General features: G+C 43.3%; 1 protein-coding gene across 5 annotated transcripts; it reads left to right on the plus strand.

The window, feature by feature from the left end:
• Positions 1-180: 180 nt before the first annotated feature.
• Positions 181-19,373, plus strand: LOC121924079. Of its 5 annotated transcripts, XM_042455176.1 has the most exons (11): positions 181-273; positions 2,897-2,975; positions 3,168-3,233; positions 3,586-3,617; positions 3,721-3,814; positions 4,097-4,209; positions 4,658-4,721; positions 4,909-5,042; positions 6,488-6,623; positions 17,534-17,703; positions 17,828-19,373. In XM_042455176.1, the coding sequence occupies exons 6-11, from the start codon at positions 4,157-4,159 to the stop codon at positions 17,907-17,909; spliced, it is 639 nt and encodes a 212-aa protein (XP_042311110.1). In that variant the 5' UTR covers positions 181-273; positions 2,897-2,975; positions 3,168-3,233; positions 3,586-3,617; positions 3,721-3,814; positions 4,097-4,156; the 3' UTR covers positions 17,910-19,373. The 5 variants fall into 5 exon arrangements, with proteins under 5 accessions (XP_042311110.1, XP_042311112.1, XP_042311111.1 ...); XM_042455178.1 differs by having other exon boundaries at positions 3,586-3,814; XM_042455177.1 differs by having other exon boundaries at positions 3,721-4,209.
• Positions 19,374-25,181: the final 5,808 nt, after the last annotated feature.

Consider the following 25,181-nt stretch of genomic DNA (forward strand, 5'->3'; position numbering starts at 1 on the left):
TTGCCTCTGGGCACTTTGGCCATGTCCCTTGTCAGAAGGCTCTTCAGACTGAGTGGCTCCCTGGCCAGGACTTGGAGGAGAGAGGTCAAGTGGGGGGAAGGGGGGCTTTGTGGCAGTGACCACTGGGACCATGGATCTGGTCATTCTTTCTCTAGCTCTCATTTATCTGTCTCTTTGCAGGGAACCAAAAAAAGCTCAAGGCGGTTAAGGGACAGTTGTTTCCTGTTTTACAGGCTCCAAACGGAGGAATGAGAATTTGGGAACTCCTCCAAGGTAAGGCCCCTTTTTCTTCCTTCCTTCCCTTTTTTTAACTTCCTTCCTTACATTCTTTCTTTCCTTCCTTCCTTCCCCCCCCCCTCCCCTCCCCTCCTTTCATATCTTTCTTTCTCTTTCCTTTCTTCTTCTCTCCTCCTCTCCACACCCCCCCAAGAGAGGTGCCTGCTGTGACCTACAGCTCCATAAGGGAGGGGTTCCCTTTTTTGGTTTTGTTGTTGCATAGCATAGGCAACATGGAGGGGGACTCCAAGGCCACTGCAGAGACCAACCAGCCAGCTCACGAAGGGAGATTGTTGAGCAGCTGGGTGGATGGGACACCAAGAACAGGGGTAGGCAACCTTTTGGAGCCGGGGGCCGGTTGGTGTCCCTCAGACAAGTCGGGGGGCCGAAGCCGGGGGGTGGAGCTTCCACCCTCTGGGGGGGCTGCATGCTGGGGGCGAGCTTCCACCCCCAGGGCGGAGCCACCCTCTGGGCGGAGCCACCCTCTGGGGCGGAGCCTCCACCGAAGCCCTGCAAGGAGGAGGAGGCGTGTGCCCGCCCTCTCCTCCTCGGTCCCTTTCTGGACAAACACCCCAACCTGCATTCCAAAACACACAGAAAAGGCACTTTGGAAAGTCACCTTCTTGGCTTCAGAAACAGTGCGTACATGCCTCTCAAGCTGACTCATATCATATCATTGTCATCATCATCACATACTATCATTGGTCACAAGCAAGGGAGACTTGTTAGCATTAAAAGCACACTAAACACACTTTGCAAGGTCACACTCTCTCAGCTTCTGAAACAGTAGTTGCATGCTTCTCAAGCTGACTCATCATCATCATCATCACCACACTATCATTGTCAAAGCAAGGGGAGACTTGTTAGCATTAAAAGCACACTCACCACCTTCTCCTCTTCCTCCTCCTGCTCTTCCTCTCTCCTTTTCCTCCTCCTGCTGCTGCCCCCATCTCCTCTTCCTCCTCTTCCTCCTGCTGCTGCCTCCTCCTGCTCTTCCTCCCTGGAGCAGGACGGAGGAGACAGAGGAGGAGGTGGGCAGCGCGGGGCTTCATGCAGCCCCGCGGGGAGCCGGGGATGGCCCCGCGGAGCCCGGTGGGGAGGCGGGGAGGGCCGCGCGGAGCCGCGCAGGGCCCCGCAGGGAGGCGGGCAGAGGCCCCGGCGCTTTCCCCGCCCCTCAGAGCGGGCCGAAGCCGGCCCTGAGGGGCGGGGAAAGGCCAGCGCCGGCTGCCCCGGCGCTTTCCCCGCCCCTCAGAGCGGGCCGAAGCCGGCCCTGAGGGGCGGGGAAAGGCCAGCGCCGGCTGCCCCGGCGCTTTCCCCGCCCCTCAGAGCGGGCCGAAGCCTGCCCTGAGGGGCGGGGAAAGGCCAGCGCCGGCTCCCAGAGGCCCGATGCGGCTCCTGGAACCCTGATTCAGGGCTCCAGAGGCCGCATCGGGCCTCCTAATGGGCGCCGCCATTTTGCCCTTCAAAATGGCGGCGAAGTCTCGCGCGACCTTTATGGTCGCGCGAGACTTCGTTGCCATTTTGAAAGGCAAAATGGCGACCGGAGCGGCCGAAATCGGCGGCGATTTCGGCGGCAGGAGGGAGCGGGGGCCGGCACAAAGGCGCCCGCGGGCCGCATCCGGCCCGCGGGCCGGAGGTTGCCGACCCCTGCCATAGAATCATGGAATCATAAAGTTGGAAAAGACCCCAAGGGCCATCCAGTCCAACCCCATTCTGCCATGCAAGAACTCTCAATCAAAGCATTTAACAGAGGCTGGATGGTGATCTGTCAGGGGTGCTTTGATTGAGAGTTCCTGCATGGCAGAATGAGATTGGATTGGATGGCCTTTGCAAGGCAAGAGCCACTTCAATTCCATTGCTAGCTCCTTGTGCAGTAATCTCCTATCTGAATGAAAGAAGCTGGTCGCACAAGCTTTCGTTAAATGGATTTCTAACTGGTTGACTGTCCGAACCCAAAGGGTGCTCAACAGTGACTCCTTTTCATCCTGGAGAGAAGTGACCAGTGGGGTCCCCCAGGGCTCTGTCCTGGGCCCAGGGCTATCCAACATCTTTATCAATGACAGAATTGGGGGTATACTTATCAAATTTGCAGAAGACAACAAACTAGGAGGAGTAGCTAATACCCCAGAAGACAGTCTCAAACTTCAGAATGACCTTGATAGATTAGAAAGCTGGGCCAAAGCTAACAAAATGAATTTCAACACGAAGAAATGCATGGTACTGCACTTAGGGCAGAAAAATGAAATGCACAGATATAGGATGGGGGACACCTGGCTTAAGGAGACAACATGTGAAAGGGATCTAGGAGTCCCAAGTAGACCACACAATGAACATGAGTCAACAGTGCAGTGAGGCAGCTAACAAGGCCAATGCGATTTTAGGCTGCATCAATAGAAGTATAGTGTCTAGATCAAGGGAAGTCATAGTGCCACTCTATTCTGCTCTGGTCAGGCCCCACATCCAGTTCTGGGCACCACAATTCAAAAAGGATGCTGAGAAACTGGAGCATTTCCAAAGGAGGGTGACTAAAATGGTGAAGGGTCTGGAAACCATGTCCTACGAGGAAAGACTCAGAGAGCTGGGAATTATATTTCATGGTCTTTTGCTGCCTTCTTTTCAGACTCCAAGAGCCACAAAGAAGCCAAGGTGACGAAGAGCTGTCTCAAGCATTTCCAGTAGAGATTTTTCCTCCCGACTCGGTAAGGAAAGAGTCCGAATGATCTTATAGATGGTGTCATCTTTTCCCCTCCTTCATCCACTACAAATAATGTCTGGAGAAGGCATAAAAGAACCTGAATATACTGGTTTTCATGGTCCTTGTTCAAGGACCATGGCAGATGGATTGGAGCCCTGATAGAAGTGTCCAATTTCATTCTTTCTTTCTTTGATAGACTTCCCTCAAAGTGCCAGAAGCAGAGCCAGAGGCCCAAGGAAGCGACGTTCCAAAACAGAATGTGGTAAGAAAAGACAGGGTCAAACTTTCCCTCAGTCCCCAGCCTCCTCTGATCCAAACCTGCCTGCTTTGTTGAGAATTGTCCATTGTTTCTTTATGGTATTTATACACCGCCCTTCAGTCCTAATGGCTATCAGAGCGGCTTACAATTATTAGTTTTAATGAGGCGGTTCCCTGCCCTCAGGCTTACGATCTAAAAGACATGACACAAAAGGAGAAGGGAATGGTGGTGGGATAGAGGATGGGGTCCAGTGGTTCTTCTCTCCCTCTTAAGCAATGGCAGCACATTGTAAAGAGAGACTTGGAGGGAATGGCCGTCTTGAAATGTGTCCAATTCCATTCTTTCCCCTTCATAGACTGTCATCCACGTGCAGCCGGCTAAACACAGGTACAATTCTTTCCAGTTCAAGGGTATGTAGGAAGAACCAAAAGGGGATGCTTGCCCATCTTTCCGAGTTTATGTTCTGACCTCTTATTTGTTCTCCTGGTAGCATCCACAAAACATCCCCAAAAACTCAACCGTTTGTCTTGCATACAAGAGATCCTCTGTCAACTTCAGCCTGTCCAACAGAGACTGTTTTGCCAGTAAGGAATGAACTTTGCATGCACTACACAGTGTCCTGAGAAGGCGAGAAGGATGAGGGGCCCAGGCATCCTCCTTTTCCAGGACATGTCCTACATTTCAACCTCCTGACCAGGAGGAATCCCAAAATGTCCTCCATTACGAACATGACTTAGAAGCATGAATTTACATTAGTGTATTTTGTTTTTATTTTGCAAAGTCCTACATTTTTTTGAATGTCCTAGATTTCAGGGTATCTTTTCCAGTGTTTCCATACTGAAGGTGTTTCCTTTGTTTTTGATCAGGAAATCCAGCAATTCCCAGTTTCACCAGCCCCATACATTGTTGGCCCTGGTGAGGAATTCATGATCACCCAATGGTCTCCAGTTGTGAACTACCCTCTGTCCAGTTCAACAAGGTAATTTATTCTCAACTGTATCGCGATGTTTAGCCTGGAGAAGAGAAGGTTAAGAGGTGATATGATAGCCCTGTTTAAGTATTTGAAGGGGTGTCAGACTGAGAATGGAGCAAGCTTGTTTTTTGCAGCTCCAGAGAATAGGACATGGAGCAATGGACGCAAGACACAAGATTCCACCTCAACATTATGAGGAATGTCTTGATAATAAGAGTTGTTCAACAGTGAAAGGCACTCCCTTGGAGAGTGCTTGTCTGTGCTGCAGGGCAAAGTTCAGATTCTAAGTCCCAGATTCAAGGGTAGCTGTCAGAGGTGCTTTGATTGAGAGTTCCTGCTTGGCAAAATGAGATTGGATTGGATGGCATTTTTTCAATTCCATTGCTAGGTCCTTGTGCAGTAATTAGATAATAAGTATGTCTGCCTCTGGAAATCTTTTTGCTTCTCTACACAGCACCATAGGTGAAGAATTGGACGTACCCATTCTTTTTGAGCAGTCACAATTCAGCATAGAGGAGGTAAGAAAGCATGAGACCACACCAAGAAGGCATATTCTAGAACTCCCCTGTCAGGGTGGATATTCCATAGAGCTTTCAGGAAGATGTGGCATGCAGCCAGAGGGGTCCTGGCTCAGTTCCCCAGCAAGGCTTATCACATCAAATTGGGTTTACCTAATATTTTCCATTTTCTTTCTTTTCCCAACAGAAAAATGAATGGGTACATAAAATGTGCCAGAAGTTCACCAATCTGCCTTCTCAAATACGTGACCATATGACAAAGGCCGTGGCCCAGAGGCATTTGTTTAGTGTTGTAGAACATTGCTTTGAATCGGACGAAGAGTAAGCAGATTAGCTTTTTTTCTTCTCTCACATGCGCAAGCCCTGAGCCTTATAAATAATAATAATAAAAGTTTTATTTTTATACCACCCTTCTTGCAATCAGGGCGGTGCACAACATCATACATAACATTACACATACAAAAACATTTACATTAAAAATCACAATTAAAAACCAGTTCTGGCCAGCTTGCCACTGCTGTCAGAGGGGGGGAGACTAACTGGAGGCTGTTTCCGGGAATGCTAATTTGAACAAGAAGGTCTTTAATCCCTTCTTGAACTGGGCCAAGGAGGTGGCCGAGCGGAGCTCTATGGACAGCGAATTCCAGAGGGTCGGGGCCGAGATGGAGAAGGTCCTCCTGGATGTGGAGGCTAGTCTTGCCCCTGGGACCCTCAATAGCTGCTGCCCAGATGTTCTGAGTGTGCGGGGCGGATTATATGGGGAGAGGCGGTCCTCTAGGTATCCTGGGCCCAAGCCATTTAGGGCTTTATAGGTTATAACCAACACCTTGTATTGTGCCCGGAAGCAAATAGGCAGCCAGTGCAGATCTTTTAAGCACTGGTGTTATATGACTGGCCCTGGATATGCCAGTGACCAGTCTGGCTGCCATATTCTGTACCAGTTGTAGCTTCTGGGTATGGTACAAGGGTTGCCCCATGTAGAGCGCGTTGCAGAAGTCCAATCAAGAGGTTACCAGAGCATGTACTACCGTTTCAAGGTCCCTCTGGCCCAGGTAGGGACGCAGCTGGCGAATCAGCCAAAGCTGGTCGCAGGTGCTCCTGACCGTCGCGTCCACCTGAGATGTAAGGTGGAGTGACGAGTCAAGGAGCACCCCCAGACTGCGTACCGAGTCCTTCACGGGAAGCGTGACCCCGTTCAGGACAGATGGAACCACCACCATCCCTGGACCGGGAGAACCTATCACGAGCACCTCCGTTTTCTCTGGATTCAGACTGAGTCGGTTTTCCCTCATCCAGCCCATTACCGACTCCAGACAGGCCACGAGAGGGGAGACGCCATCCCCAGTCACTGCATCAGTCGGAGACATAGAGAAGACTATTTGGGTGTCATCAGCGTACTGATAGCCCTGCGCTCCATGTCTCCGGATGATCTCTCCCAGCAGTTTCATGTAAATGTTGAAAAGCATGGGAGACAGAATGGCTCCTTGAGGGAGCCCAGTTGTGAGGGCCCTCTTTTCAGAACACACGTCTCCCAGCTGCACCATCTGGAACCTCCCAGAGAGGTAGGATCGGAACCACTGGAGCGCAGTGCCCCCGATTCCCACCTCTGCCAGGCGCTCCAGAAGGATACCATGGTCTATGGTATCGAAAGCCGCTGAGATGTCCAAGAGCACCAACAGGGACACGCTTTCCCTGTCGAAGTCTTATCTGCCTTCTACCCCAATAAGGATTTGACTCTCCCTTCCCTTTCTTGTTTCTCCTGACAGTGAGTGTATTGAGTTCTTGGTTCAGATTGTTAAATCTCCAAAATGCAATCTGGATATCGTGATCCGATTCCTTTATGACAAGGCAAATGAAGGCAGCTGGCTGCCGGAGGAGGGTGCGCAAAAGCTAAGAGCCAAGGTAAGGACAGGGGTTTCTCCTGCTAACGTCACACCACTCTTGTGCCTTATCTTTGGCAGTTGACTCTTACTCTGAGTTGCATCAGACTTTCTGGTCAACATCAACTTCCACAAGCACCTTTTTTAAAAAAAAAAAATCAGTCACTATAGGTATCAGTGTCTAGGAAACATGTTTTATGAAAGAATACATCAATTTCCAGTTTGAACTGCTCGTACCTATAGTATACAATAAGTGGTTATGTCTTTTATAAAACTGTTTGCATAAACAAGAATGTACAGAATTCTGCAAGGATCACTACAGCCATTACAAACTGTCAAATGTCTCTCCCCTGAAGATGCCAGCCACAGATGCTGGTAAAACATCAGGAATAAACTTTTCAGGAATAGCCTGAAAAACCCACAAAAAACTATGCATGCCAGCCATGAAAGCCTCCGACTTCACAAATACTTGGTAGTGTGTTTGACATTATTTGTAAAAAATTTCAGGCAACTCTTTGTTGAACACAAATCAAAGAACTTTATTTACATTCAGGACTTATAACTGCATCTTTTTTAGTGGATGTTACTCAAGCTTATGTTACAGTGTATGAATTACTTCAGTTCTTACAAATTTAGTACTTGACTTTATGTATATTTCTTTCCTGTCTTGGTTCACATAGAACCTATATCCAGCTTCTTTAGGTGTTACTTCCTCAGGTTATTTGTTACACTAACAATAAACACAGTTTAGCTTCTTAATCTTAGGCACTTTACAGAATGCCCAAAAAGAGTGCTCTGCTGGCACCCGTGTTTGTTGCACCAGGGAACTGCAGCGGACAAACTGCACGGTTCTCCAGCGCAGCAAAAAGAACCCACAAAAAGCTGGTTCTTTTTGTGGTGCGGTTATGTCGCCGCAAGTCACCAATGGCACACTTGCGGCATCATTTTTGTGCCATGACGTGCGGACACTAAGCATCCGCTATGTCAAAATGGCGGCACCCATGTAGAACGGGTGCCGCCATTTTGTATGTGTTCGGCACGTACTAGGGTTAGGGGTGTCCAGAAAGGACACTCCTTCCTAACTCTAGTATGTGCCAAGCGCGTACTTTTTGCCGGTGTGTAACCCACTTTAGCTCCTCTTTTATGAATCCACTTCTTAGGTGGTTTCTAATATTTCCCAGCCTTTCTGGGAAATATTTCCTAGCTATAAATCCTGCAGGACATTAACACACACTCTAAAACTGGACTCCCCTGACCCTTCTAAAGTTCTTTTCCTGGTCTGGGAGTCTGAATCCCATCCAGGTTGAACCCCTTAATCCTAACTGCACCTCCTTGCAGTTCTAAAACCATCTCTTGCCTCAGCAAGTTTCGACACAATGCCTAAATGTAACTGGCTCCTCCTCCTTTTTATACTCGCTCATGAAAGCAGTCTCCACCTTTTCCAGCCTGATTCCTATTGGCTGCCCTGAATGTTCTATTATTCCTGTGTTTCTCTACAGTACAAAACACACTGCAGAAATAATCTAGTTTGAGACTTCTTTCACTGTCCTGGCTCAGTGCTAGGGAATTGTGGGATTAATAGTTTATTGTGGTACCAGAGTTTCCCATTCAGTACATTTATTAGTGTCAATCAGGAAGAAGTTCAGAAATAGGTATTTTAATATTAAAATAAACACACAAACCATTAATTAACAGAACTTATCAAGATCCTAGCTATAAATCCCCCAAATAACTTGAAAGTCACCCCAGGGCCTTTCTGGAATGACTTCTCAGCTGACATTTCCTTTTGGTAATTCAAGAAAAGACTAAAGGCATTTTTATAGCCAAATGTATACCTCTGGGAGGGGTTCTGGGTAGTTCCAAGGAAGAGAACTGAACAATCAATAGCTTTGGAGAAGCTGACTGCATTCCCCATTACTTACACAGGTATCAGTTTAACATAAGATTAATTCATGGGAAGATGTTGTCTCTATATGTCTGGGCATGTCTTGTGTTAGCAGGCGTTTGTGAAAAGGGGAAGGGAAAGTTGGTAGGTATAATCATAGAATCATAGAATCTTTTGTTGTTTTTTTAAATAAATGGCCAAGTAAAAAATGGAATATGCTTACAAAAGTAAGAATGTTTAAAATGATGATATTACCCAAATTTATATATTTATTTCAAACAATCCCAGTAAGGATCCCCGTAAAAATAGTAAGAGGATGGGATAGATCAATAAAAAGATGGATTTCGGGAAATAAAAAACCTAGACTTATAAAAGCATTAATATATGGTCACCAAGAAGGAAGGTGGAGTGTTCCTTCTTTAGAGATATATTTTGATGCAACCCAAATTAAAATAATTTTAGAATTTGAATACAACAGGGGAAAAAATCTTGTTCATCATTAAGTTCACTATTAAGCATAATTATGTCACTCAGACAAGAACAACACTGCTATGAACAGCCAATAAAATAATTCCAGTAGATCATAAAATCACATGAAATATAGGATTTTATCACATGGGGGAAATTGGGGGGAAATCAGGGGTTTAAACAGTGATTATCTCATGCAAAGCATGATATTGCACTTAATATTATCTCAAAAATCGCTATTAAACAGGCAATAAAGAGCCAATAAAGAGCAACAAATCATTTTGGGGATTTTCCTGTGAATAATTTGTTGCTGTTTATTGCCTCTTTATTGACTATTTAATAGCAATGTTATGGGAAAATCTTAAGTGTGATATCATATTTTGCAAGGGATAATCACTGTTTAAACCCCTGATTTTGCCCAGTTTCCTCTTTGTGATAAAATCCCTATATTTGATTATTGGGGCACAAGATTTTCACATATTGATGAGAATTCTGCCTCCCCTCCCTCAAATTTTGCACTTTTGAACTAGCATGAAAGGTACAATTGCATCACTTTTCATAGTTTGCGCTTTTCAGAATTTTACAATGTTTGACTTTGCACCTCAGACATAAATATGTACAAAATGATGAAAAGTGCTTGTGAAAGTGCAGATATTAGTGAAAAACATGTCAAAATATATCATGTTAGAGAAAATTGCTTGAAAAAAATGGGTGTATTTGGCATAATGTGTCCAAAATGCATGTATAAAAAATAATGCACTCAAAAACGTGTATGCATTTTCATATGAACTTTAAATGATCAAAAGTGAGGATGAACTGAATTAAATATTAGATAAATTCAACAAGTTCAAGGCCAAGTAAATTCAAAGTGGAAGACCAAGATACTGAGAGAAATTGAAACTGAAGGAAGCGTTCATCCCTATTTGAGAAAAACTTGGAAAGAGCAAATTGCCCTAAAACTCTGAGTTCTCCAGGTCTGCCTAATCACCATTAGAAAAATTTTGATCTGCTTCAATGATGATAATTGCTCACTTACAGCATCCAGATATGGGCTTAATGTGCTTGATACCTGCCATTGCAAGGCATCAGACATATTAACATATCAGTATGCAAAGGCATCTTGTAACACCTTTGAGACTAACTGAGCAAATGACATAGCATAAGCTTTTGTGGACTTGGATTGGATATTCAAATGCATACTGATATTACAGACTATATGCAGAAATAACCCAGGTTGACACCAATTTAACTGGCATGACTCAATGCTATGGAAATCTGGGAGTTGGATTTTTGTGAGACATTCAGGTTTCTCTGAGAGAGAGCTCTGGTACCACAACATATTACAATTCCCAGAATTCCCTAGCACTGAGTCATGGCAGTTAGAGTGGTGTGAACCCGCATTATTTCTGCAGTGCAGATTCAGCCATAGTTAACTATTTGATGGTCAGTATGGAGAGAGATCTTATAGCACCTTTGAGACTAACTGAAAGAAAGACGTTGGCAGCATGAGCTGTCGTAGATAAAGGGGCCAAATAGACCACCCCAAAGAGGCGGCTTTAAGCTGCCTCTTCCGAAGGCAGATCAGGACTGTGGCAATTGCACACTGTGGCTCCAATCCACCTTGTAGCCACTCAGGAAAGGAGTAGCAAAGAGCTACTCCTTTTTTGGGCAGTTAAAAGCCAGTTTTTCTCAGCTGCCAAGGACAGAAGCTGGCATTAAGACACTCTGGTGACATGCGGCATCTAAGCACCATGTTGCCAGAGCACCAGAAGCCAGTCGATGTGTGAGTGGCTGCCTGTCTTGAAGCTGGATTCTGGGCATCTTGGAGGCATGCATCGTCTGTGCACCATCCCCCTAAGCTGCCTGGAAGATGGCTTTTTATGCCGGTGTGTTTCGCACCAAAGTAGACTTTAGTTTACAAAATTGCATGATGCCAACTTGTTTTTTTCAGTTACTCTCAAAAGTGCTACAAGATTTCTCTACATTTTATAAAGATTTGTCACTGTCTTACAATACTAGCCCAGCAAGTTCTGGCAAAACAATATACAATTCATTTTAATCTCTAGGGCTAACTCTTAGAAGAATCTTACCATTAAATTTCACTCCTTATGGCCAATTACCCTCACAGATATATATTTTTTGTTATCCCAGTGAGATTCAAATAACTTTTATATGCATGCCCTAGTGCAGGATAGTCTACTAGCAGCATTTGGTGCACTTATTTGGCCCCTGGTATCCCCATCAGGTTTTAATGAGGATAAATGTTGAGGATATGAAATGATGTCTAGCTTCAGGAAAAAGAGCAATGAACATAAATAATCTTCATATAATTCTGTGTTGCTCTTGGATGTGCAGCCTGAGGACTTTATCATACAAGCCTTTACATCTTCTATTAAAATTAGAAACTAGTGTCTTTGGCAATGCTCATCATATGTGTCGTAGCCATATTGTCATTGCTCCACTCTTAGACATCTCTTTTTATTAATGGGAAACACCCATCAATAAGGTCCTAAACATTTGCTGTAGCATTTCAAGTGCAGTAATTTCCTAGTGTGGCTATTCTGGCATTGGACAGTCATATAGATCAGTGTCCCATTCCCACTCCCTCTCTTTCTGCCGTTCCCTATTTCAGAACAGGCTTCTCTATGTGTCCCCAGGCTGCCAAAGAAGGAATGACTTCTTCTTCATGAGGCAGCAGTCATTCCTTCTCTGATAGGAGGAAGGGGAAAGAAGTGGGGAAGACAGTAAGGTGGGGTTAAGGGGGAATGCGGATTGGAGTGTGCAGCAATTATCAATGGCCTAAAAAGTCCTGCCCCACTATCGAAGAGAGACATAGTATTAAAAGTTCCAAACTGGCATGTTTTTGAGGTTTTTTAAAAATAATAATAATAATGCAATTGAGGCAAGACCAACGTGGAACTGAGGCTCATGTGATAAAGTCCTAAAAGACAAAGTTGCATTTTGTTGCTGAAGTATGTTGCTTCATCCGATTGCCACACACCATCAAAGCAAATGTACTCCATTTTTGATTGGATGGTTAACATGGTAAAACACCATCAGCCCAACTTAGCATAGCCTACAGTGAGAGATGTTGGGAGCAGCAATCTAATCGTACCTCAAATGCCACCAGGTTGACTATTGCTGTTTTAGATGATGCCATCTTTGTTATAGATCCTGTCCTCAAGAAATGTAAACTACAGTATTCTGTCTCCAGGACCTGTTATAGATGAACAAGGTGGACCAAGATAATACAAAGAGTCTACCCTCATCCTAGTACAAGGAGGAGTCCACTGTCCCTTTGAAAATTTTAGTACCTTGCTCTCCATTTTCTTCCTTGGAACTTCTCTCAGGAGGTGAACATATAACTAATGTACAAGCATTTGGAAACCATCCTGGAACAATGCGATGTGCAACTGAGCTGATAGTTTTTTGGGTGGGCACAGCCAGGATAAGTGAAGAAAGAATTAGAAGCACCAACATGGTCTAGATATATGGTCTGGAGTAAAAGAAAAGGACATTTAAAAAATTCTGTTAGGTGAACTGTCATACCTGAATTATAGAATCATAGAATCATAGAGTTGGAAGAGACCACAGGGGCCATCCAGTCCAACCCCCTGCCATGCAGGAAATCTCAATCAAAGCATCCCCAACAGATGTCCATCCAGCCTCTGTTTAAAGGCCTCCAAGGAAGGAGACTCCACTACACTCTGAGGGAGTGTGTTCCACTTTCGAACAGCCTTTATTGTCAGAAAGTTCCTCCTCATGTTGAGGTGGAATCTGCACCTCAGTTGAGATGGGTCTGCACCTCAGTTGTCTGTAAAACCACCCCACACAATTAATTTCTATTCTAATTAGGTAATTCTAATTCACTTCTGTCCATGCAAGGTCCCTGAGCACGTAGATGAACTTTCTCCAGTACAAGTGGGTGCTATTTACTCTTATAGCAAAATGTATATATCCTGTACTTTCTAGAAACACTAAAGTGATAGCAGAAATATTGTCTCCATACCAGGACTAATCTGCACACGTATGAAAGTTTCCAGAGAAGTAGAAATGACTAAACACCGTAATAGGCACCTGGGAGTGAGTCTATAGATACATAAATCTGTATTATGCTATATGATGGTCCTGACAGGGCAAACCGAAACATTTTCCTGTAATATAGGAAACCCTCTTCTACTTCCCTTCACATCCATTATAATAATGAGCACATGGATTAATAAATCAAAATAGGCCAATGTTGGTTCTAAACAATTTAGTTTACACTAAAAATAATAATCATTTTATATATATGGGAGACACATGGCTGAACGTGACTATGTGTGAAAGGGATCTGGGAGTCCAAGTAATAATAATAATAATAATAATAATAATAATAATTTGTTTTATTTATATACCGCTATTCCAAAGATCATAGCGGTGAACAGCAAGTAAGCTAATTAGCAAGTAAGCTAATTTGTCCCCAACAGTCTGGGTACTCATTTTAGCTCCCTCCTCGGAAGGATGCAAGCCTGAGTCGAGCTTGGGCCCTTTTGCTGGTCTTGAACTCGCAACCTTGTGGTTTTCAGTGAATGGCTGCAGTACAGGCATTGAACCACTGCACCACCAGGGCTCCATAGAGTTGGAAGAGACCCCAAGGGCCATCCAGTCCCACTCCCTGCCATGCAGGAACTCACAATCAAAGCATCCCCAACAGCCTCTGCTTAAAAATCTCCCAAGACAGAAACTCCATCACACTCCAAGGGAGTCTGTTCCACTGTCCTACAGCTCTTACCATCAGGACGTTCTTCCTAATGTTGAGGTGAATCTCTTTTCTGCAGTTTGAATCCATTGTGTCTTATTCTCTAGAGCAGCAGAAAACAAGCTTGCTCCCTCCTCAATATGACACCCCTTCAAATACTTAAATAGGGTTATCATATCACCTCTTAACCTTCTCTTCTCCAGGCTGAACATACACAACTCCCTGAGTTGTTCCTCATAGGGCTTCATGGTTTCCAGACCCTTCACCATCTTAGTCGCCCTCCTCTGGACACATGGCTCCAGTTTCTCAATGTCCTTTTTGAATTGTGGTGCCCAGAACTGGACACAATATTCCAGGTGGGGCCTGACCAGAGCAGAATACAATGGCACTATTACTTCCTTTGATCTAGACACTATACTTCTACTGATGCAGCCTAAAATCGCCTTGTTAGCTGCTGCGTCACACTGTTGACTCATGTCCAACTTGTGGTCTACTTGGACTCCCAGATCCTTTTCACATGTAGTTTCATTCAGCCAGGTGTCCCCCATGATCCTATATCTGCATTTCATTTCTCCGCCCAAAGTATAGTACCTTACATTTCTCCCTGATGAAGTTCATTTTGTTAACTTTGGCCCAGCTTTCTAGTCTATTCAGATCATTTTGAATCTTGATCCTGTCCTCTGGAGTATTAGCTATTCCTCCTAATTTGGTGACATTAAGAGAATGTGATCATTGTTCAGGCTTCAAGATAAAGAAAGAAAAGATGGTAATGATGACAATGAAAATGAGAAAGGAAGAAGAACTAGAAATTTGGATTTAAAGTGGAAAAAAGTTAAATAGTTAAGATTACATTTAACCAAAGAAAGAACTTAGAGCAGTTTGAAACAATTATCAAATGCCACAAAGTTGTCCATCCCTGCACTAAATCAAATGAGCCTTCTGCCACCAAAATATACAACTTGTACACATCTAGGTTATGGCTGTTTGGCTTTATCAAAAGCTTTACTGGTTTCAGACACTGAATTTTGAAATGTGATAGTCACATTTAGATGTTGTTGAAGCATGATAAACAAACATGTGAAGAGAAGGAATGTGTAGCCTTCTCTCCTTCACAGTCAATTCTGTTGCTCTCCTACACATGGAAGGTAACATTTTGAACCAGAGAGCATCCATTTTCCATGGAATTTCTGCACATGAGTGGGAAACGCAATCTTCCAGGATTTCAGCATCAGAGAGCATCTCTAGATACGGGAGGCTTTCCTCTTCAGACTTACCACCCTCTGCATATAGGAGTTGGTGCAACCAGAGAGAAAGGGAAACAGGGAAACCACACCTCTTTTCCGTTGATGTTTATTCACCATGTATAAGCAATGCCTGCACTGGGCTCATTGGAAGACAGGGCTTTCTCTGAAACCCATATATTATACAAGTTTTTAAAGCATCAGTGACCTGCTAGTTTGTTTGGCTCCTAGTTTGCTGTTAATCTTCTTGCTATATATGATTTGCTTGTTTTCAAAACAATCCCTTTCTTTGACATTTGATGACATTGGTTTTCTGCCAAGATTGTGAAATTCTGAATTTCTTCCTTGTATTCATGAAGAGGTTTCTTTACACAGAAACAAAAACTGTACTATATTGCATTACATCAAGGAATCCTCAGGGAAATTAATCCTGGGGTTTGTTACCTCATCCTTTGGGGTTTGCTGAAGAATCATCAAAATATCTAATCTGTTTGTATTCTCAAAAGCCAAATTATTATCAAATAATTGTTAGTTGTTATAAATCAGAGAAATGTTAATTTGTTCAGTTGCTCAGCCCAGAAAATTAGTTTTGCTGAACCTCATCTAGAACACCAGAAATCTCAAAGTATGTGAGTGATGGTGACTGTTTCTCATTTCTGTTGTTTAAATTAAACATGAACTGTATCATTTTTGTGATATCAAAGATAATCCCATGATCATGTAGTTAGTATGATTGCATGGAATGCTGTTACCTTACCACCAAAGTATTACCTATTTACATGTATTCTTACATGTTTTCGAACTGCTAGGTTGACAAAAAGTGGGACTAGTGATGGGAATGCACTCTGCCTCATGGCACTTGGGTCTTCAACTACTGACCTATCAATCTTGTAATCATCAAAGCCAGCATCTTAATTGCTGAGCCACTGTGTCTCTGTCATACACACTACTGGTACGTAAAGTTAACTTTTACTGGCCTGCTTGAGTAAAAAGATCTTCACTTGCTGGCAGAAAGAGAAATGGGAGAGGGGCCATCAGACTTCCCATGGAAGGAACTTGCTCAGCCTGGGAGCATCATGGAGAAGGCTCTTTCTCTTGTTCTCGCCAAAGGAGTTTGTAGATCTTAATGCCTGAGTTACCATGTATAGGGAGATGCTGTCTTTCAGCAGACTAGCTGCATAGGGCTTTAAGGGTCAACACCAGCACTTTGACTTATGCCTAAAAATGCAGCCAGTAAAGTTATCTGGTGTGTGTGTGTGTAATCAAATGGTCCCTGTAATTGTCATAGGGTACCAATACAAATCAGGAGCCATGTACCCAGGTGGGATTCAACAGTTGTGTATTCTCTAAATGAAAAGAGGGTGTGTTATGTATACTTTTTAAAGAAATGTGAGTAGCGTTAGTTATAGTTGCTTATAGTTTAGCCTTCACAAAACACCTTTCTTCCTTGTTTGCTTTGACTTGTTCCTAGAATGCCCTTTCAGAAACTAGTGTAATTCACCTAGCTTCTCCTACAATCCCTCCCCAGCTGAAGCAAAGTCTAATGCTAGCTTCCCCAAACTGATGCCTTAAAGATGGTTTGGACTAGCAACTCATCATATTATCCTGGAGGTGATGGAGCTATTGTCCCAAATGCTTAGAGTTGTCATATTGAGGAAGGGTAACCTAAATGTCTCTGGCTGCACTTGTTCCCATTGCCTCCAAGTCATATTGTTGCTCCACCTCATCAGTCACATTCACATTCACATTATAGATTCCTTGAAGAATAGAACTAACAATTGCTTAAGTTGTTCTGAGGGGGCATTTGGTATATTGAACACTATATAAACAAATGTACTTTCTCAGTAAAGTTTTGCTAGGATCACATATAAAACAACTGAACATTTGTGTGCTGTAATTCCAGCTGAGTTGTTTTCATCTGGCAGTGAAAAATTATACACCACCAATAATGTTGAGGGGAACTTTGAGGTTGTAAAACCCCATAGTTTGTAATTATTTCCTTTTATCTTGGTTTTGTCTAATCTTCTAATTTAGTACTTTCAGTACAGTTATAAATAAAAGTGGATATAAGGGACAGCTTTGGCATTTGATGGCTCACATTGTGCCACTACAAATCCATTGCCAAAGAATGAGAATAAGAATGAGAATAAGGCCCCACATAATTGAGTTTATCAGACAAGGGAAATTAGAAGTATAATCCAATGGCAATCCAAAAGCAATCGTGGGATTTAACGTTATTGTGTGAGAGGTATCACATGCAATTTCAGGCAATGGCAAGCTATTTTCAGGCAATAGGAAGTCAGTTCAAATACTCTGGTGACTTCACTTGGTGAAACAATTCTTCTGTGTGCACATACAAAAATGTGATTCCTAAACCATCAATGGGACTTATTAGCATCTGCGTGAAAATCAAATGCGCATTCTGCCTTCTTTCTCACTTTAACATGTTATTGTGTTCTGCGTGTGAAAATCTTTCACGCATTTGCATGCTTTGCGGGGTACGGACGTTTTAGTTATTATCGGGATGGAGGTACATATGGTCCCCATGTGATAAACTCCTCTGATTTTACACAAATGTTGTTTTCGTATATTTTTAGGTGAAGGCAGCAAGATACCTGATATCAATCATAAAGTATGTCTGTGATCCCAGAAGACTGATGTTCTGGTATGATTTGTTATGTTCTATGTATATGAACATTTTGAACAATCAGCCCATCAGATCTGAAGAAGATGGTGTGAAGGACAAGGAAATATACCTACGGCCAGGGTAGGTTTACAAGCAGATGGCTTGTCGGGGGGCTGAGGGAGTAGAGAAATCATAGAGTGGTGAGTCCACTTGATGGGCTTTTTGCTCTTCTCTGGCTTAAGTGACAGTTGCTTTGTTGTTACAGGGAAATAGCACACATTATCAGAATTCTGAAAGACAAGCAGCAAGAATACATAAGCCAGATTTTACCGGATGTTGCCAATTGAAGCAGATGTTCCTTTTGCCCAAGCTTTCTACTGTGCTGCTACTTGCCGTGTCTGGTGAAGGAGGCTGATCCCATTACAACACTCTGTTGAGTCAGAGTCTTGTCCTTCGACTAGCCCTACTAGCATGCAAGCATGGACCAGTAGGGCAATAAGTCAAGCCAGGAAGGTGGAATGAGACAAGCCAGGATGGAGACTCCCTCTCTCCCTTGCCTATTGGGCTTATCTGGTTGGGAAGTTTGGAAGTTGGGGTGAGTTTGCATGTTGGTATTGGTGACATCACCTCCCAAGGGCAGTGAAGTGGAATGGAGTCTCCTTCTTTGGAGATCTTCAAGCAGAGGCTGGATGGCCATCTGTCAGGGATGCTTTGGTTGTGAGCTCGTGCATGGCAGAGTGGGGTTGGACTGGATGGCCCTTGCGGTCTCTTCCAACTCTAGGATTCTGTGAGAAGAAACGAAATAGCCCAGAAAGGCCGATGCCTTCCTTCCCTCCTGCACTTAGCTGGCTAGATGCTTTGGCTGTTGGGCTGGGAAGACAGAGAGCAAAGCAGAGCCATTAATGGCCTTGTTTGTCCTGGGTTCTTGTAGCTCAAAGTAGTATACCATCATTTCTATATTTGTGGGGGTTAAGGTAAAAAAACCCAATCTGGATAACCCAATCTGGATAACCCAATCTGTGTATGTCAGGGGTGGAGAAAGACCTCCCTGGCTGGGTCCCTCTGGATGCCTGCCATTTCTTTAATTCCCAGATGTTCAGTAACCACCTGTCTATAGTAGGTATATGTTTTATGGTTATTAAAATTCTGGCAGCTGTTACTGAGCATAGAATGATTCTCCAATATTTCTTTTCTATTTCTACTCCCAAATAAGAAGTCATATGCAACAAAGATAACTCAGAGACCATAGGGCATTAAGTTTTAAGTAGCCTTTGCATTTTCCTCTGACTTTCTTCCCAGCTTTGATATTTTTCCTTTATCTCTAAGAGAGATTATTTTATCTAATTCATTTTGTTTTTCTTCAGATCCTTCTGTACCTAAATCATCTTTAAACTTTATTTAATATGTATGTATCCATACCATTGTATATTTTTACCCTCACACATTCATTCCTCTTTAGATGTAATTTCTTTTCTCTATTCTCTTTTCTTTTAGCAAATCTTTATATATTATCCAGTGTTTTGCTCTCCCGGTTCCTGATTTTGTTAAAAGTCTAATATTTTTATCTGTTCTCCTTTCTCTTTAAAGTATTAGTATACTATTTTTGAAAGGCTTTTTTTAAAATTCCTTCTTGTCTTATCAGTTTTCTCCATTTCTTATTACTACCTTCACCTACAAGATGAACAGAGCCAAACAGATACCATTAATACTTCTGCCTCGCTCCCACATTTCCATTTCAACAGCCAGAATGTCTGGCTATCTCAGCGCAAGAAGGAAGGGATGATGGGCTTTTCCATGGCCTGTTACAGACAGCCAAAATAAAGCTGCTTCGAGTCACAGTGGAGGTATGGTGTTTCAATGATGCATGCGTCATAAGAGCCCAGAAACCACACCAAAGCCACGCTCTAGTCCTTAGGGCTGGAGCGTGGCTTTGGTGCGACTTCTGGACTCTTAGGATGCATGCATCATTGAAACACCATACCTCCACTGTGACTCAAAGCAGCTTTATTTTGGCTGTCTGTAACAGGCCATAGAAACCTAGAGTTAAGAGAGGCTCCAAGGGCTATCCAGTCCAACCCTATTCTGCCATGCAGGAACTCACAATCAAAGCATCCCCAACAAACAGCCATCCAGCCTCTGTGTGAAGACCTCCAAATAAGGAGACTCCAGCTGTGGAAGTAGATAGATGTCCTTGTGGGTAATGCCATAATGCCAACATGCAGGAACACCATCTCCTCTCAGAATGGCTTGAAGACTATCTACAGCCAGCTTCCAAAAAAACCCATCTCCTAGGCTTTGTCGGGGTCAACCTAGCAGCCCTAATCGCTGTGAAACCAGGCATGGCAATGCTTAGTTTTACTATTGTGTTTTTAATTTAAATATATTTGTATTGCATAATGTGTTTCTTATATTATAAGTTATTTGGTTAATAAAACATCTTTTAATTATTGTCGCATTGATTATTGTTGCATTTTTATTGTTGCATTTATTAATACCTAGGCTGTTTAATTGTAGCCCTATTCTAACTGCATCTTTTCCTGTAACTGAATATTGTTACTCAGGTATCACTTGTTTATTCAGTGTGCTATCCTGCACATTGCTGTGTTTTGTTTCTTCTAACCATTGATGCTGTAAAGGTAAACTGTTTATTAATCTAAATATATATTTTAAGTGCATTGTTATTATTAGCCACTCTGAGAGCAGAAATTATGATGATGATGATGGTGGTTGTTTGCCCTGCGCCCACAACTTTCTGGTGGGCAACTTCAGATCCTTGCAGATGAGAGAGTAGGGAAGCCAGCAGTTGCTTGCCACATTTGAGAACATAAATTGGACTGTGAAAACCAACAGCATGGACACAAGAACTTTGTATGCTCTAGTTACATATGACAGCAGTACCCAGGAGAATACACAATACAGTGGGTGCTTGGTATCCATTGGGGTTTGGTTCCAGGATCCCTTGTGAATACCAAAATCTGTGGATGCTCAGGTCCCCTTGAATACAGTTGTGTAGGGAAATTATGTTCCTTATATAAAATTGCAAAATTAAGGTTTGCTTCCTGGAATTTAGATCTTTTTGGAATATTTTTAAGATGTGGATCGTTGAATCCGTGGATTAAAAAATCTGTGGAGATAAATGTCCAACTGTTCTCTTGCTTAATTTACAAAACCATGTGTACTTCCATCCTTCATCATTGTCATCTGTTTATTTTATATCTTGCCTTTTCAATATTTTTGAGCTATAGATGCTGAAAAAACAAAATCCATGGATATGGATAATGGATAAAAATCCATGGATAATGTTTGCTGAGTGTACATTATCAGTCAGAACCTAGAGGTACAGAACACCTCAGCTTTCAAAGATAGGGAGCACAGAAAACAAGGCATGTCTCAGATTGTAGGCATGGTTGCCCTTCTGTTGTAAACTATGGGCAGAATTAAAATTGTCCTTCCACCTGGGATGTTGCATTTTCCCCACTGTATTTCATCCACATCTGTAGTTATGGCCAAGATTCTTTTTTATAGAAGGGAGGGGAGAAATTGGAAATAGGAAAACATTAAGGTGTTCCAGCTATTTCCAGGTGTTTGAACTGGAACTCAAGCCACTGCTGGACCCGTCAGATTTTCCAGAGGTTGTGGCCCATGGCACGTACCTGCGCCATTTGCCTGCAATTCGCCGCGAGGGCTTGTCACGGATGGGACGATCACACATCCATTTAGCACCAGGATTGCCAGCGGAAGCAAGTGTCTTGAGCGGTGAGTATGCCACTCTCCAACCTGAAGGAGGGAAACTGGGTCTTCTAGTACAAAGACATCTAATCAGGTCCATAGGACTGGAGCGTGGCTTTGGCACGGCTTCCAGACTCTTAGGATGCATGCAGCATTTAAACAGCAAATCTCCAAACTGACCCAAAGCAGTTTATTCTGGCCTGCCTGCTTGGTCCCATAGTCAAGTGTGGGGCTGTGGCTGGCTTCCTCCAGATTCCTGTCTATTTGAAGGTCCAGATCACCATGAAAAGGAGATGTTCCTCCTCTGTCCAGAGTCAGCTTGTAGCTTTCAAGATGTTGCTGGATTACAGTTCCAATCATCCTTGGCCACTGGGCATGCAAGATGGTGCTCAGAAGGATGTAGTCCAGCTACATTTGGAAACTACAAGCTCCTATCTCTCCTGGTCCTAATCTACTAATGTGAAGTTGAAGGCTTTCATGGCCGGCATCCGTATTTTTATTGTGTTTTTATTGTGTTTGTTCTATGAGTTTGTTTCTGACGTTTTGTCAGCATCTGTGGTTGCATCTTCAGAGAATTCTCTTGAGGATGCTGGCAAAATGTCAGGAAAAAACTCTTCTAGAACATGGTCGCATAGCCTGAAAAACCCACAAAACCCACCTACTAATCTACTAGGTTGGCTGTGTTAGTGGACGTCCCACTGAAGCCAAACAAAAGAGAAGAAGGGATCTTGACTTGGATAGGTTTTCTGGAGGTATCTGGTTTGATGTTATGGGAGGCGAGGGGCTCCAGCGCATTGAATCTGATCCAGCAAGGATGTTTCTGATCTTCTTAGATGGGTTGTGACATAGGCCAATCCTGCAACATTTGGAAATCGCAAGCTCCCATTTCTCCCTCCTGGTTCTAACTCTACCAAGTTTGACTGGTTTGTTAGACTTCCCACTGAAACCAACAAAATTAGAGAAGGAATCCTGACTTGGAATCCTGTTGGTTTTTTTGGAGGCATCTGGTTTGACTTTCACACTTGTCCTGCATATGCTATTTTTGTTTAAAGCCCCTGTATTTTTCAAGGCCTAAAATTGACCAGTCACACCCAATCCCCAACCACCTTGATTCTGCTCCCGAAGATTAATGGCAGTGGTTTCTTTGACTGAATCTCTCCATCTGGAATGCGGTCTTCCTCTTTTCCTATTGCCCTCCACTTTACCAAGCATTATAGTCCTTTCTAGTGAAGACTGGCTAAGTAGGAGTAGGGCACTGTGTTACAGTAATCCCCCGACCATTTGTAGGTCCAAAGAATTGCACAGCCCCATGGCTGTAAAATTTGGGGTTTCTGCAGGGATCCATCTTATTTGAAATGCTATTCCATATTTATAGGACGCCACAGGTTGAAGTCACAAGGAGGTTTGGGATTGGAGTGCCATCAGTTTGCTGATGACATTGAGCTCTACTTCTCTCTGTCAGCTGAGGCTCTGTAAGTGATAGACATTAAAGCATGGATGCTGTACAGCAATGTATTCTGTGTTGCCCTGCACTTAGTCTCAGAAACTGCAAAATGTAGCAAAATGTCTCTTGACTGGAACATCATACAGAAAGCATAACATGCCAATTTTATAGAAGTTGCACCAGCTACCAATACCCAGGTTTTCATAATGACATTTAAGGCCTGGATAGATTGGGATCTTGGCTCTTGAAGCAATGCCTCTCCCTATATATGTCATCTGAGGTGTGCTGGAATGGTCCTCCTCTGTCTCTCATCAGCCAGGGCAATATGTTGGGGAGGATGTGAGAGAAGTCCTTTGTTTCTACACCCAAGTTATAGAATATCCAAATAGTTCAACACCCTCTGTTCCTATACTTTTAACAACTGAGTATGGCTTGTAAACCTAAGCAGTTTATAATGTTTTCACTGGCAGCAGGTAGCTTCCATGAGAGTGGAAGAGTGAATCTGCTGCAGGTTTAGGTCCAGACTTCAAAAGGAGCTGTCAACGTTTTAGAATCCGAACTCTAAAATAAGCCCAGCAGCTTGGATAGCTTCTTTAGAGATTAAAAGATTGTACTGCCATGGGAACCATCCGCCATCCCTGAATGCTTCTTCCTTATCCTTATAATGGTTAAGAGTCTCACCTGCTGATTAAAAACACAGGCACAGGCCAGAGCAGAGCTGTTTGGCAACCACAGAAGCGTAAATTAGATTTCTTCCACATACATACATACATATCCATCCTGATGTGACCCTGTCCTGTTTTCAGTAAGTCACTTCTTTACTTAAGATACCCTGCCCTACAAGCGAATCCTGTGGCAACCTCCTCCTTTCCCTTGAGCTTATTAGCTGTACTCTGCATTTTCCATGAGCTCATAGGGTGATTAATATCCAGGGAGTGGATGGCTAATCGCACCATCCTGTCCTGCAGTAACCTCACCCCAGTTCAGACCAGCCCTCCTTTCCCTCTGACCCCTGTCTGTTTTTTTATTCTTTTGCAGCCCAGGTGCTCAGACTAGTCTTCCACATCCAATTCCACTGGCAGAGCGAAGGAGGATGAGCTCTGAGAATAGGAAGAAGACTCACTTCAAAGTCCAAGGTGAGAGCAGAGGTGGGAGGAAAGGTAGGTATTGGAGAGGGTTTTGTTGTCTTCTGATGTCCATCTGCACTTGCTGAAGTCTCTGTCTCTCTTGCACACCATCAGTCTGTTGTGGGACAAGAAGCTGGGGAGTCCCTGGCTTGGCTCCAGGAGGCAGCATGTTTTTGCAAGGTGGCACACCTTCATCCAGGTTAGGAGGAGGCTCTTCAGATCAAGCCCTCCCTACAATCCCAGAAACAATCAGGAGATTTTGTAGGAGCCGTATTTTTAGTGGTAAACTGATTTGATCTCTAGCAAATAATACTGAGCAGTGGTTTGAACACTGGGTTTGATTTCTCACTTGGCTGTGAAAATTAGGTGATCTTGGGTGAGTTACACACTCTGACACCCAGAGAACCCTGTGATAAGTTTGCCTTAGGGTTGCCATAAATTGGAAACAACTTGAATACACTAAACAACAATAACATCTTCGTACAAATAAGGTCTGGCGAATACTGAATTATGCTACTTTAGTTGTGCTGACTACCTAAAAAAACTCCCAGTTTAGAAAATTCACTCTTTTGGACTACAGCTCTGACAGTCCCACACCCAGCTTGACCAGCACAAGCTCTGGAAACCCCCTGGAATTTGCTAGCAACCTAATCTTTCCACATCTGCATTTAGTTTAGTTATTCAAGCTGCCAGTTTCATTTTCTGCCCCGCTTCTGTGATGTTAATAATTTTTTTTTTAATGCATGGGAGCATAGCAAGTGATACCATACCCTCCAAGATTTCACAGACAGGTTTGGCTAAGTAACAGTGGCATCACTGAGGTTGGTAAGATCCAGTGTCATGGGGGAGAATTGCTGCAGCCATGCCAGACCCTAAGGAACTTAGCAATATCATTAGAAGAACCTCTGGAAAGCAGACAAACATTAAACAAAAGTCTCTCAATTTTTGGAAAGTTTTCAGGCCTCAAAATAGACAAAGATAAAACGATGATCATCACTAAAAAATCTGACAAAATTAGAAGAGAAATAACTAGAAGATCAGACAGGCTTCAATATAAGTAAAAACCCTAATTCTCACTAAAAACAATTTGGATTTATTCAAAAATAAGTATGAGAAGTCAAATGCTTTCACAACCGGCATCGATAGTTTTTTGTGGGTTTTCTGGGCTATGTGCCCATGTTCTGGAAGAATTTATCTCTGATGTTTCTCCTGCATCTGTGGCTGGCATCTTCAGAACCAGGTACATAGCCTGAAAAACCCACAAAAAGCTATGTTATCTGTAAATGACTTTAGAATGATGATAGAATCAGTTTTAAGTA

The sequence above is a fragment of the Sceloporus undulatus genome, chromosome 2 (genome assembly GCF_019175285.1).
Source record: "Sceloporus undulatus isolate JIND9_A2432 ecotype Alabama chromosome 2, SceUnd_v1.1, whole genome shotgun sequence".
NCBI lineage: Eukaryota > Metazoa > Chordata > Lepidosauria > Squamata > Phrynosomatidae > Sceloporus > Sceloporus undulatus.